The sequence below is a fragment of the Ovis canadensis genome, chromosome 19, assembly GCF_042477335.2.
Source record: "Ovis canadensis isolate MfBH-ARS-UI-01 breed Bighorn chromosome 19, ARS-UI_OviCan_v2, whole genome shotgun sequence".
Lineage (NCBI taxonomy): Eukaryota > Metazoa > Chordata > Mammalia > Artiodactyla > Bovidae > Ovis > Ovis canadensis.
In genome coordinates this window covers 19885503-19900200 of record NC_091263.1, presented here as the reverse complement: position 1 = coordinate 19900200, position 14698 = coordinate 19885503, and the positions used below count along the sequence as shown (strand labels likewise).

Below are 14698 nucleotides of genomic sequence, written 5' to 3'. Positions count from 1 at the left end.
GTGTTCATCCAAATACCATTCTTCCTTTTTCCCTGCCAACAGAGCCTCCATTCTGTATAGACAGCAGTATTCCAACTGGGAACTTTGATCTAAGTCTACCCTCTTTGCCAGTCATGACTTTAGGGATGGATATATGACTCAGATTCGGTCAATAAGAGACAGGAAGAATTCTGTGAAGCCTTCTGGGGAAAATATTCTTACCTAAAAAGAACAAAACTAAGAGAAAATACTTTCTAACCTCTTCTCTTCCTTCCTGGGATGCTGTCATATGTGGATGTGATGGGCAGAGCTGTGGCTGCCGTCTTGTGAACGGGAGAGAATTCAGTAACACTACAAACATGGCAGGCTGAAATAATTGAAAAAGCCTGGTTCTTGGTGACATTATTGAACCTCCCAAACAGTTCAATAAATGTTCTTATGAATTAAGCCAAGTACACGCCTACTTTCAGACAAAAATAATCTAATTGATAAGCCTAACATTGCTCAAATATATTTGAATGGATAAGTGGGAAACCTGTTAGCACAGTATATCATGGAAAAATAGTTTGGGAACTCTGGTGTAAACTGTTTATTATTGTTATAATTCTTCACGCAGATCTCCTCTACCCTCAGTTCAGCTGAAGTGTTACACCAGGTTTCACAGAGTCTGAGAGTGACTGAATGGGGACATTGACCTTGACACAAAACCCAGAGCCTCATGGTTAGCACAGAGCAGAATTTTAATGGAAATGATTTAGATGTGCTGTAGCATGCCTTTTCCCCAGGAGCAGTGTTCACCAGTTTGACAGATATTTTAAAGCAAGACTATAGGCAGCATGTCATGTAGTCATAATCTACTGGGGAAGAGTTTTACCAACCTAGTTCCTTCTCCATTTTGTGCATGAGAAAGCTGAGGCAGACTCAGAGAGGCTGAGGAGTTTGCCTAGAGTCACAGAGTCAATCAGTTACACATCTGGAATCTTCTAGAGTCATTCCCCAGATTCTGTAGTCTGGGGGGTGTTCAGGGTTAGTGCAGGCCCCCGCAGGATGGAATCCTGGCATTGAGTTTGCAGATTGCCTTTACATTTGTGCCTGAGAAGATAAGGAAAAAATAGGATTCACGAAGCTGGTCCTTGTATAGATAAAGCTTGTATGTGTGTTTTATTTTGCTTTGTAACTTATATTTTTTCATTTATTCGTTTCCTTTTCAAAAATTGTAAGTAACCGCACCTATGGAGCTTTGCAGAGATTGAATAGTCCCTTTCCCCGCACTGCATCCGGTTTTTCCCTTCCTTGGGTACATCAAGGACTTATGATTGGTCGTCCATGCTTTATTCCGCGCTCATGTATCATGTGGAGAGGGATCCCTTATGCTTTCTTTTCTAGAGCTTCTTAAAAGGTGGAATCACATTATCTGTATCTCTCAGTCCCCTGCTTTCATGTCTAATGCATCATGAGCATCTCTGTGGTTTAATTGAAGTGGATATAATCCATCCTCTTTAATAGCTGCATCATAGAACATGTGTTGCTGTAATACACTTTATTTCACCTTTGTTAATTTCTGGATATTAATTTTGCTTCTAATTATTCTGTATGGAATACATACACATACACATGTAATGTAGATGTGGTAACATATGTGCATGCATCTACCATCTGTCTATCCGTCTCTGTTTCTGTCTCTATCTATATTGCCATCTCCGTTTGTCTATCTACCTACCTACCTATCCATCTATCCACCCAACAATCCACCCATCTCCCTACCTATCTACCTGTTTGCCTAACCATCAGTTCATCCATCCATCCATCCATTCAACAATCTATCTACTTACCTACCTACCTATCCATCCATCCATCCATTCAAAAATCTATCTACTTACCTACCTACCTATCCATCTATCCACCCAACAATCCACCCATCTCCCTACCTATCTACCTGTTTGCCTAACCATCAGTTCATCCATCTATCCATCCATCCATCCATCCATCCATTCAACAATCTATCTACTTACCTACCTACCTATCCATCCATCCATCCATCCAAAAATCTATCTACTTACCTACCTACCTATCCATCCATCCATCCATCCTTCCAACAATCCATCTACCTACCAACCTATTATCCATCCATCCATGCAATAAGCCATCTATCTACCTACCTTAGTGCTGATGAGATTTTCCTGGTAGACAAGCACCTCATAACTGGTTTGCTGTATAAGAATATATGAGTGTTATTAATTTTGAACGGTTTGTAGCAGCTCTCTGTCACATTCACTAGCACCAAATGTTGTCACTATTTAAATTTGTTTCCAGTGTCCTGTTGGCAACGTGGTTTAGTATTGTTATTTCCGTTTGCACTTCTCTGATTACTAATGACCTTAAGCATTTTTCTGATGTTTATTGACCATCAGAATTGCTTTTATTGAAAGTTAGGCTGTGTGCTAAGGGTGTAAAAACTTTACAACTACGTAACATCTCCTGAAAAATTATTCAGGGAAAGGAGTATGTGGAAAGAACATCAGATACTTTGTGAGTCTGTGTGTGTGTGGTATCACAACATTATTGCTCAATATAAAATACTCATTTTTATCCATTTAATACTGATAGGATTTTTATAAGACTTTTTAATAATTTAAAATTAAAGTTAATATAATTTTTTATAAATTAAAATTATTTTTATAATCTTTATGTTAAACACCAATATTTAACCTTATGCAAAAAAAACAAAAAAAAATGTTTTGGAAAAAAGAAATGCATCCCATTAACTGATGTATTCGATACCCACATTCTGGGATGTCCTTTAGTAAATAAACATAATAATAATAATCCTCCATTTTCACAGTTTATATTCTATAGAATTTTTTACATATGATTTTATTTAATATTTTTACAACATCCATTTGAGATTGGAAAATCAGCATAGTTTATTCCAGTTTTACAGGTAAGGGAATTGAGGTCCAAAGGGAAACATTTCTTTGTTGTCCTTAAATGTTAGTTGAATGTATGTAATTGTTACATGATCATGTTCCATGCCATGATATTGCAGTTCCATGTCATGGCATCGTAATTCCATATGATATGGACAGGATTTTCAAAACTACTCCTCCCTCTATCCCTTCTTTCCTTCCTTCCTTCCTTTTGGCTATTATATATAAAAAATTCCTTGGCAAGTACATTTTTGTCATCATCTCTGATTGTTTCCTTATATTTGACCTCCAAATTTGAAATTCTGTGTCAAATGTTATGAATTTTTCAAAGTTCATGATCAAATCACTAGTTTTCAAGACTAGTTGTTCAAAAGACTTATCTTTTCATATAGACAATAACAAAGCCCAGGAGGGCAGAGTCAATGTTAATTTACTCTACATTTTCAATGTCATCATAGTCTTTTCTCCATAAAATTGCATATTTCACGTAGCTGCAGCCTTTGCTTATGGCATGATAACTCTCTTTTCCTTGATATTTGTGATAATTTCATGGGCATTCTATTAATGTCTATAATCCTCTTACTTTTAGCATGATATCAGTGATCAGTCTTTGCTCCCTGTGGCCTGGCCTTGGGAAAAAGGGTGTTACACTTCCTTGATCTAAAAAGAACACACAAGCAAAACTACGCACTGAAAACCCTTTCCACTATGCCAGCTAGAGAATTTAAGTACCTATGCTAAATCCCCATCTAGAATATGAATGTGAAATCCCACATGGTCAGAGATATGTATCCAGTCTACTCTGAGTGGCTTTCACTCAAAGTCTGATGCTAACACGTGAGCTAGACATCATCTCGTGAAAAAGATTTAGCTTTTTACTCAGGCCCAGTGGATTGCAGTAAGCCATCTACATTTAGATAGATGTATCTATCTAAATCCAATCCTGTATCTGTGTATGAACCCTTACTTATTTCCAAGCCTTGTCTCTACACTGGAAATTATATGATGGTTTCACTGTATGTCAGTCAGGTTCATGGAATGTTTAGATTGCAGTTTATAAATATTATTGTGACTCTTTTTAGGTACCTAGTAGAAGAAATCAAGAAAAGAGAAGGATTCAAGCTACTGATGGAAGTAAGTGATTACAGAGTTGCACTTGTGGTTTTGTCAGTCAACAGTGATGAGGGCGGTAATTTTCTAATCTGTTATATTTCATTGGTTTTGTGTTGCAGACTTAAAAGCCAGTCATTAGCTTAATTCATAGAGTCCATTATGTTAATTTATCCTATTAGGGAGTATTTTTCCTTTGTTGGACTCACAGAGAACACTTGCCTTTGAGTATTGAAAATTAAAGTGCTCGATAATAATTACCAAAGATAATATGGAATAAATTATGACCTCTATCTTGATATGTTAAGTTGCATAATGATTGTACTGAAAATACTGAACTGTGTTATAGTGGGGCCTGTAGGTGAAAAATCAGTTAAAGTGAATGTACAATAGGGCAGATAGTTTTCTCTTTTTATAGAATAATGAGAGCTTATTAGCTTTGGAACAATGGGAAAATAAATCATTCTGTTGTTGGATTGTTTGTTATAAATAAGAAACAAAGTGGTTACAAAGAGAATATTGTGGTTTTTTTTCCCTAAAATATTAATGTATGGCTAAAATGATAAAATATTATTGAAATCTGATTTTAAGAAATATGAAATGTGAGGTTCAGTTAGACCTTCTTATAGTGTATACTTTGGAGAAACTTTTAAGATAATGTAAAAATCACCTAGAGGCTATAGCCTAGGAATCTATCCTATGTATAAGCAATTTGGCTATATTTTGGTATTTATTCATTCAGCAAGATTTATTGAGCAATTGCTGTGGGGTGGGGATGCAAGACAGGGAAGCTCCCTGCTCTTATGGTGCTTACATTCAAAGGGAAAGTAACAGGCAATTGAGCAAACAGATTGTTAAATGAGGAACACCAGGGTCGAGGAAGTCTTAAGGAAACAGTAAAACAGATACTGAGGAAACAATAAAAGAGATACATGAGCGATAATAAATAATTATGAATAGCTAATTGGACAGTTCCAGATGTGGGAATAAATAGAGTGATAGATAAACAAACATGCTGAAATGGCGGTGTGGGTGGGGGTGGCCTGTTTGGTTTGGGTGCAGGGAGGGCCCCCGGGGGCTTTCTTGGTGCTGAGACCTGCTGTGCGTGGGTGAGAAGCACGCCATGCAGAGGTTCAAGGGAAAGGCGGTCCAGGTGGAATCCGCAAGGCATGAAACTGAAGAAGTTCTGCCCCCTTGAGGAGCCAAAGGAAGGTGCATCGAGCAAGGTTAGGGTATAGCAGGTGCTGGTGTGGAGAGGTGGGCAGAGACTGAGTCTGCTGGCGCCATGTAGGTGCTGGTAAAGGCCTTTGGCTTTTGCAATACCCCCTTGAAGTGTAATTACCCTTGGAGAAATTTTAAGCAGAAGGAAGTCTGATTTCCATTTGAAAGACGGTGCTGGATGTCACCAGAAAGAGGGTGGTGAAGGTCAGGGGAGGACAAGAAAAGAATAAGCAAGGCAAGTTGGGAGACCAGTGCAGTAACTCCAGTGGGGCGTGAGAAGGGCCCTCAGACAACTTTGCGAGACACTCTCTGGAGACTCCTGGCCGTGGATTTCCTCACTGTCTGCAAGGGGACATCAGACCAGAAGGTTCTAAGAATTCAAACCCCTTGAAAACTAGAGATAGAAAGGGACTTGCGAAAATAGCAGAAGAATCCACATTTAAATGACTTTCTAATAACACTAGGAAGAAGCTAGAAGACGTTTAGAATGTGGGACATTCCACAGGACAGCTGACTTGGTTTCAGCAGGTCAGTGGCATGAAGGAAAATAAAGGAGAGAGTAATGATGATCATTTTCAGAGTCAAAGAGACCTAAGAGACAGGACAACCAAAGGCAACAGGTAGACACTGGAATCCTATTTTAAAGAAGTCAATTATAAATAGTAAATTTTGAAACAGTTGGGGAATTTCTCATATGAATTGGGAGGAGTTATCAGTAATTTTGTTAGACATGGCAATGGCATTGTATCAAGGGAAGAAAATGTCTGTATTTTCTGGAGATACATACATATCATGTAAGGATGAAGCAAGAACTGCATGATAGGCTTGAGTCTGAGTCTGAACCACCTTTTTTATTTTCTTGAGTTTGAGTTACCATCTTGCATTTTCTTGAGATTGAATTACTTCTTTATTTTCTCAAGTTTGAAGTGCCTTCTTTATTTCTCTGGTTGTAGGAGCTAAAAGGTTTACGGAAAGTGCTGTACGCTTCAGAATTGCATGGCCTTTTGATAGAGCTGAGAGGAAAAGTGATGAGAAAAATTATGAACTGATTTAAAAGTTGTGTATATATTCTTCCTAAAGGCTTAAAGTTTGAGGGAGGAACCTCTTGCCATCAGCTTTAGGGAAATGCAAGCATTCACATCCTTGTAATGAAAGTTAAGGTGGATTGTAATCATTAGGCAGCCTCCTGCCCTGGTTATTTCATCTCTGGGAGCCAGATGGCCCCAAAGCAGGAAAGATGGTTTCTTCAGTGGTCCTCCAGAGTTCCTACTTACAAGGGATTCTGTATGTACCTCTTTTCTCTTTATCCATTTATAAAAATAAAGTAAATTTAGATCATGACTGTCACATATAAGAGTCAAGTTGATTAGCCTCTTTTTGTTTTTTTAAAAAAAAAAAGCCTTCCTTGGGTTGATTAAATATAAGTTGAAGGCATACTTAAGAGAAGAGGTACCACAGGTTTGATGGGAACCCAGGTCTATAAAATGCAAGACTGTCAATTTATGAAAAACCAAAGTCTGTCATGCCTTATATATTTTTCCCTGTGAGAGTGTTAAGTGGAACATTAAAAACTGTAAATGAACACCACCAAACAGCATATCCAGTACTTGAATATCTTTTCCTAAAAAGAATAAAAATAATATATATGTTCTTGAAGATGATGGAAACTTATCATTTCAAATGAATTCTGCATTATTCATAGGCCCCTGAAAATTCTACTTTTCTATGTTGGACCTAAGATCTAAAGATGGTTTCCTAGAGATATATACTATCATTCACGTATTTCATTTTGATCTCTTGGGAGAGTAATAATTATTCAACATTTTGTTTTCTCTTCCTGAGTTCTGCCTTAGAAAGAGTTATTTAGGTTTTATCGACTTTCCGAATTACAAAGGCTCTTCAAGGACATCTAGCCAACTGCCTGCTCATTGCAGGAAACCTCTCTTGATAGTTCTTGTAACAGGAAGTCAACTTCTGCCTGAACACTTCCTATGTAAGAGAATTCACAGTTTATTCCTCTTCCAGGGAGCTCTAATTATGTGTATTCTAATAGTTATTGCATCCTACTCTTAGGATTCAATATGTATCAAGCAGATTGCAACTTACAGTTTTTTAAACATAGTTTTTACGGTTATATTAGATCACAACAGTGTTATAAATGCTAAATCCAATGTGCGTTCTTTAATCTCCTTGTTGGATTTCTGCAGCGTTTTGCACCATTATCCACTGTACCCCTGTTGAAATTCGCTCCTGGTTTGGCTTCTTTAGGTTGCTCTCCTGGTTTTTCTCCTTTCCATATGACTGTTTCTTTTCCGGCTCTATAAGAAAACCCGGTTTTCTTCATCTGGGCACCACTTCAGTGTTCTGCAGTCTTCTGTCTTGGTCCTGTCTTGTGTCTACATGCTCTACCTGAAATGTTTTATCCGTATCTAGAGCTTTGCCATCAATCATCTCAATTATGTCTCCACCCTTGATTTGTCTCCTGAACGCTAGTCCTTTGTACGTCCTGAAATTTTCAATTAGACTCTCTCAGAAGCCTCAAATTCATCATTTCTAAACCTGAGGTGTAGCCATTTTCTTTATCAACAGTTGGATAAATTGATTTTCCAGATGAATTTTTGGAATTCTTTTCCAGTAGAGCTATGAGCCAGTTTCTCTTTTATTAGAACTCGAATCCATCTTTATTAGAGAAGGAAATGGCAACCCACTCCAGTATTCTTGCCTAGAGAATCTCAGGGATGGGGGCTCCCGGTGGGCTGCCGTCTGTGGGGTCGCACAGAGTTGAACACGACTGAAGCGACTTAGCAGCAGCAGCAGCAGCAGCAATCCATCTTTAAAAAGTCTTGATACTGCTTCACTGTTTCCCTTCCCCATTCCTCCAGCCACCAGCTTAGTTCAGGTTCCCCCAGGTCGGCACTGTCTCCCGACTCACCCCCAGCTTCCAGCCTCAGACCTTTTAGCCCATCTCCACACCGCAGCCACCATGCGGGCTCTCTAACAAAATGAAATCTGTGCCCGGGACTGAAACTCTGCGGTCGCTTCTGGGAGGAAGCCCCTCTGCCCAGCATGGCTGACGAGGAAGCCCTTCACGAAGGATGCCTGTCTCTGTCTCCAGCGTCACCCTTCCTCAGCACACGCTGACACCTGCTCATCCCGAGCGCTTATCATCACCCTGGTACACTGGCCTCTGCATGGGAGCTTGTTGGCTTTGTCAGGAACATTCCTTGGGTTATGAGGAAGTTCTTTGAAAATACTCATCCCACTGCAGTTTGATCATCTGTATCTTTAATAGCTTTATTACTATTGTCTGAGTTCCTAGAGATATAATAGCAAGTCACTTTTTTCTACATTTTATATCTGGAACATGGAAAAATTTTGAGTTCTATTCTGTTTCTTATTAAATTGAACATGTAAGTTGCCCTTCTTCTGATATGCTATGATTTTTTCATGGTCTCCTTCTAATATATAGGCAGAAATTAGCACAGTGATGTGTCTCACGCAGTAGAGATTTTAATGGTGCTGTCCGTCCACTTGAAGAGGACGTATTTTCCTACCAGTATAGTTCTAGATAATAGCTACATAGGAGAGTGCCTTCTGTGTGCCATATGTGATGGTAGATATTGGAAATAATCCCTTTACTCATCAAGCCAACTCTGTGGGGTAGACAGTGCAATCTCCATCTTATAGATTAGGAAGCTGAAGCTTAGAGAGCTTGGACAGATACCTCTCCAAGCAAAGATCTGGTGAAGTTGGGATTCACACTGCATCCATGTGACTCCAAACCCCAGGCTCTGTGTGCTACCAAGTGCTGTCTTTGGAATTTTTCAGTAGCGTAATTGGTTACTTAAAATTTGTGAGCTTGAAGTCAAATAAAATCCATCATGACCCCCTTGTCCACTGTATATTTGCATGACTGATCATTTCGGCCTATGTGCTAGACTCTACAGTTATACTTATTAAAAAGCATAGTGCTGGCTTTTATTATTATTGTGGTGATGGTGACTTAATGGTATTGCAGAAAGGGAGAATAGTTTCTTTCGACAAAACTCAGTTTTAGAGAATGCGAGCCACTACAGCTTGCTGACCATTGACCTTTTTTCCCCAAGAGTCTCATGTTATTTGCTCAATAATCCTTGCTGGAATTGACATTAAAGCACTGGCTTTATTTCTTGGAATATAGCTCCTTTCTTTCTCTGTGAAAATCAGGGTAGAATGAACCCATCTTTTCTTTCGTGACACTTCTTTATGTCTTCATGAATTTTTTAAAAAGATGATGACACCTTCAGTGCTACAGACTCTTTGTGCCATTCTATCACCTGCCTGGTCTGGACACTTGGATTCCTTCTTATGCCTTCTCAGTGTTACAGTGTTAGACAACATGGGCTAAGACACCCAAGAGGTCAGGCTTTCGTGTATGTAGGCAATTAAGTGGCATGTGAATAATTCTACTCTGATAACACAGTTTAGTGCTTTGAAGGCATTTGAAGAAAGTCTGTACAAAATAAAAGCTACATAGGCAGAGACAGGAAAATTCAATATGAACACTCTTTGTGAATACTCAAGGTTTATTGTTTATTTTTTAAAAAAACTTGTTTTTTTTCAAGTTTTAATAATTTGAGGAATGATTTATCATAAAGGTATTCCACCGAGTGGCATATCAGATTTCCTCCAATGAAATGAGATGTCAAAAAGGCTTCACCAGTTTTCAAATGTCATAGCACTGAAGCCACACCATTCTCAAAGAGGCTGGGCAAAGAGACCCCCGGTTTGTCACTTCTGAAATATCTAGACTGCAACTGACTGAAGGAAGAAAGTTTAAAATGTGATTCAAAAGGCTTAAGTCCCAAATTATAAAATATTGAGCAGATGTGATAGCAGATAGAAATGATTGCAAAAGGATTCACAATATTGCCGTGCGAATAAAAGAGAATGGCTAATTTAATGATGTGTTAGTCACTCAGTCGTGTCTATGACCCCAGGGATTTGTAGCCCTCCAGGCTCCTCTTTCCATGGAACTCTCCAGGCAAGACTACTAGAGTGGGTTGCCGTTCCTTCTCCAGGGGATCTTCCTGACCCAGGGATTGAACCCAGGTCTCCTGCATTCCAGGCAGATTCTTTACCATCTGAGCCACCAGGGAATCAGGTGGAAGCTACTGCAAAATGGTCCATAATGTTGCCCTGCAAATGAAAGGGAAGGGCTAATTTAATGATGGATTAGTGTCTAACAAGGAGACAAAAACTGCACAATAATTTGAAGTGGGAACATGCAATGTAAAGAATTATAGTGCTTGGGACTTCCCTAGTGGTCCAGTGGCTAAAACTCTGCAGTCCCAATGCAGGGGGCCTGCGCTGGATCCCTGGTCTGGGAACTAGATCAGAACCCACATGCCATAACTAAGACCCAGTGTAGCCAAGTTAAAAAAAAAAATTTTTATCATGCTTGCTTTAACAGCATATATATTAAAACTGGAGTGATACAGAAAAGATTAGTGTGGTCCCAGTACAAGGATGATATGTAGATTTGTGAAGAGTTCCATAAAAAAAGAATTATTAACAGGGGATTGGATTCATGGGAGATGCCTCATAAGAGAGAAAAAGACCTTTAAAAGTACAGAAATAGCAGATGATGTGGAGAACAGCCATCACTTCTAGAATTGAGACGGAGCATCAGACAAGAGGCCGCCCTCACCCAGACTTGAGATCCAGACTTGGTTGGAAAGGGTGTGTGTGACTCACAGGATGGCAGGCACATCCCCCAAGGTGTCAGGCTGGTGGGGTCTCTAGGAATCCACCAGCTGGAGTGCTGGAGGGCAGCACACTGATTTCAGGGCACTGCTCAATCTTGGATTCACTCAAGCTGTCCAGGGCAAGTTGGCCTAGCTGGCGGCCTTCCCGATGAGATCCCTGGAGGAGAGTGTGCAAGGGAAAACCGTTATGGGCGCCTACCTGTGACCAGGCCGTGGTGAAGCCAGCCCAGAGTGTGGTCCTGGGGGATGCTGTTGGGGCCACTTGGTTCTGGTCACCAAAACTGCTGGCGAGAGCCCCACCCACTGCAGGAGCCCCTTGAGATGAGCCAGGAGACCGGGAGGAGGCCGCTCCTCCTTCTCCATGTCTCTCCAGCACCTTCTGCTGATAAAGTCTCTGATGGGACCAGACGGCAAGGAGACATATTTATAGTGTCCACCTCCATTATTGCAGGACATACAGAGAGGGTGGATTTGGAGCTGAGAGGCAATAAATTGGTAACTGACATAAATGGTATCTGGAAAAAAATCCTTCGTTTACATGAAGATACCAATTCCTAGAATCCAGTGACAGATAATAGCTCCATTTTTTTCTACTTTCTAATCAACCATAGTGACTTTATTTATTCAACAACAGATTTGTTCACATTAGATGATTAAGTAATTCAAAGGTCAGGACATTCTGGTCTAGAAAAACCAAATTAGTCATAAATTAGAAAACCAAGTATAAATTGTGTAGATTTGTAAAGACTGTTATAGTCTCATGAATAATGTTTGTGGAAATTGACTAGAATCACAAAGTGCTCCATCTTGAACTACTCTCTGTTTTGAAGACTTGTAGCTCCTTTTTTTTTTCTTTTTTTAAATCTTTTGACTTTTTTTTGATCAAATTCAATAAACCCGTTACTGACTTCAAAGGTGAAAGGATGATCAGATCAAGAGCTTATCTTGTTGAGCTGGGAATGTTTCTGGGCTATCACTTGTAATTTAAAATCCACTAAAATCCAAACTCTGTAGTACCAGTTTTGATTTTAGGAGATGAGATGATAGCCATTTCCTCTCTCTCTGAAATACTTTGAAACTTTATGCTGACACTGGTTATTACCTACAAACTGTGTTTGTGGTGGGAAAATGGAAGTCATTTCTGAAACTATCAGCACGAAGAATGCGATGAGGAAGGTGCCAGGTGGGCGGGCATGACCCATGGTCTTTTCTGAGCACAGCTTGGTGTGTCTGAGTTGCCAGCCCCCAAGGTAATGTCTGTTATCACCTGGTCATTGAGTACAAGTCTGTGATTGCCCCTAGCAGGCCCTGTGTTTATGTCTCTGTGAAAACAGCTGCCTGAAGCCTATTGTGAGACCTTATTCCATGTTTAACCAAAGTATGTCTAATGGAAAACCAGATTACTGGAGAAAATAACTGGGCCACTTTAGCCCAGAAGTTCTCAAACCTAGATGATGTGCAGCTTGGTTAAGATCACCTGAAATGCTGCTTCTTAGAAGTTAATTTATTAACTAATTTACTTATTTGACTGCATCAGGTCTCAGGGGAGGCACGTGGGCTCTTCTGTTGTGGAGCGTGGGCCCAGCAGTTGCAGCGCTCGGGCCTAGTTGCTCTAAGGCATGGAGGAACGCTCTGACCGTGGATCAAACCCATGTTTCCTGCCCTGGAAAGTGGACTCTTAACCGCGGAACCACCAGGGAAGTCCCCTGAAACGCTTCTGAAAACGCCAGTACTTCAGCCTTTTCTGTGATGGACTGAATTGCACTCTGGGGGTTCTGAGCCCAGGGGCTAAGTGTGCACTGTGAGCAAGGTCTCTAGTGGACTTAACACCCTTCCCGACACTGATACTCGAGAGTCAGGAGTCGAGGTGATGCTCTTTGTTTTTTTTCCCTTCTTCTGATGCTATATTGATCAGGGTCATAGCAAGGCTGGTGAAGTGAAGCCCAAGCATGTCATATTTTATTAACTCACAGGTAATCGGTGATATTGCATTCGTCAAGTATAGCAGGTAATAGAAGACAACTTTGGCTACCTTAAGTAGAGAAGAAGTTATTAGAAGATGTGTGAGATAACTTAATAATCAGTTTTCAGTTCAGTTCAGTCACTCAGTCATATCCAACTCTTTGCGACCCCATCAACTGCAGCATGCCAGGCCTCCCTGTCCATCACCAACTCCCGGAGTTTACCCAAACTCATGTCTATTGAGTCGGTGATACCATCCAACTATCTCATCCTCTGTCGTCCCCTTCTCCTCCTGCCCTCAATCTTTCCCAGCATCAGGGTCTTTTCAAATGAGTCAGCTCTTCACATCAGGTGGCCAAAGTATTGGAGTTTCAGCTTCAGGATCAGTCATTCCAATGAACACCCAGGACTGATGTCTTTTAGGATGGACTGGTTGGATCTCCTTGCAGTCCAAGGGACTCTCAAGAGTCTTTTCCAACACCACTGTTCAAAACCGTCACTTCTTCAGTGCTTAGCTTTCTTTATAGTCCAACTCTCACATCCATACATGACCACTGGAAAAACCATAGCCTTGACTAGATAGACCTTTGTTGACAAAGTAATGTCTCTGCTTTTGAATATGCTATCTAGGTTGGCCATAACTTTCCTTCCAAGGAGTAAGCATCTTTTAATTTCATGGCTGCAATCACCATCTGCAGTGATTTTTGGGCCCCCAAAAATAAAGTCAGCCACTGTTTCCACTGTCTCCCCATCTATTTGCCATGAAGCGATGGGACTGGATGCCATGATCTTCATTTTCTGAATGTTGAGCTTTAAACCAACTTTTTTACTCTCCTCTTTCACTTTCATCAAGAGGCTCTTTAGTTCTTCTTCACTTTCTGCCATAAGGGTGGTGTCATCTGCATATGTGAGGTTATTGATATTTCTCCCGGCAGTCTTGATTCCAGCTTGTACTTATTTCAGCCCAGTGTTTCTCATGATGTACTCTCCATATAAGTTAGATAAGCAGGGTGACAATATACAGCCTTGACCTACTCCTTTTCTTATTTGGAACCAGTCTGTTGTTCCATGTCCAGTTCTAACTGTTGCTTCCTGGCCAGCATACAGATTTCTCAAGAGGCAGGTCAGGTGGTCTGGTATTCCCATCTCTTTCAGAATTTTCCACAGTTTATTGTGATCCACACAGTCAAAGGCTTTGACATCCTCAATAAAGCAGAAGTTCATGGAACTTGAACATCTGGAAGTTGGAACAACTTCCAAACATCTGGAAGTTCATGGTTCACGTATTGCTGAAGCCTGGCTTGGAGAATTTTGAGCATTACTTTGCTAGCGTGTGAGATGAGTGCAATTGTGCGGTAGTTTGAGCATTCCTTGGCATTGCCTTTCTTTGGGATTGGAATGAAAACTGACCTTTTCCAGTCCTGTGGCCGCTGCTGAGTTTTCCAAATTTGCTGGCATATTGAGTGCAGCACTTTCACAGCATCATCTTTTAGGATTTGAAATAGCTCTACTGGAATTCCATCACCTCCACTAGCTTTGTTCATAGTGATGCTTTCTAAGACCCACTTGACTTTGTATTCCAGGATGTCTGGCTCTAGGTGAGTGATCACACCAGAGGGACAAATGAGGGCACCTCTGGGTGTTTGTGTGTCAGACACTATAACTAATGCTTAGTTAGATCTGCATTGGGTCAGTTTCGAACTTAATTGTGTTTATTCTTGATCTTGTGCTCATCCTGTATCCAGAGGAAAT

General features: G+C 40.4%; 1 protein-coding gene and 1 non-coding gene across 5 annotated transcripts in view; both read left to right on the top strand.

Moving 5' to 3' along the window:
* The window catches only part of GADL1 (glutamate decarboxylase like 1), a 189313-nt gene that overhangs the window by 104642 nt on the left and 69973 nt on the right, over positions 1-14698 (top strand). For all 4 annotated transcript variants that reach the window (XM_069561229.1, XM_069561228.1, XM_069561230.1 and 1 more), the window contains one exon: positions 3989-4040. In XM_069561229.1, coding sequence (XP_069417330.1) covers positions 3989-4040 — 52 coding nt within the window. The remainder of the gene's footprint in view (positions 1-3988; positions 4041-14698) is intronic.
* Positions 10674-10780, top strand: LOC138424948 (U6 spliceosomal RNA). Its single transcript, XR_011251043.1, has one exon. It is a non-coding gene; the product is annotated as a U6 spliceosomal RNA (small nuclear RNA).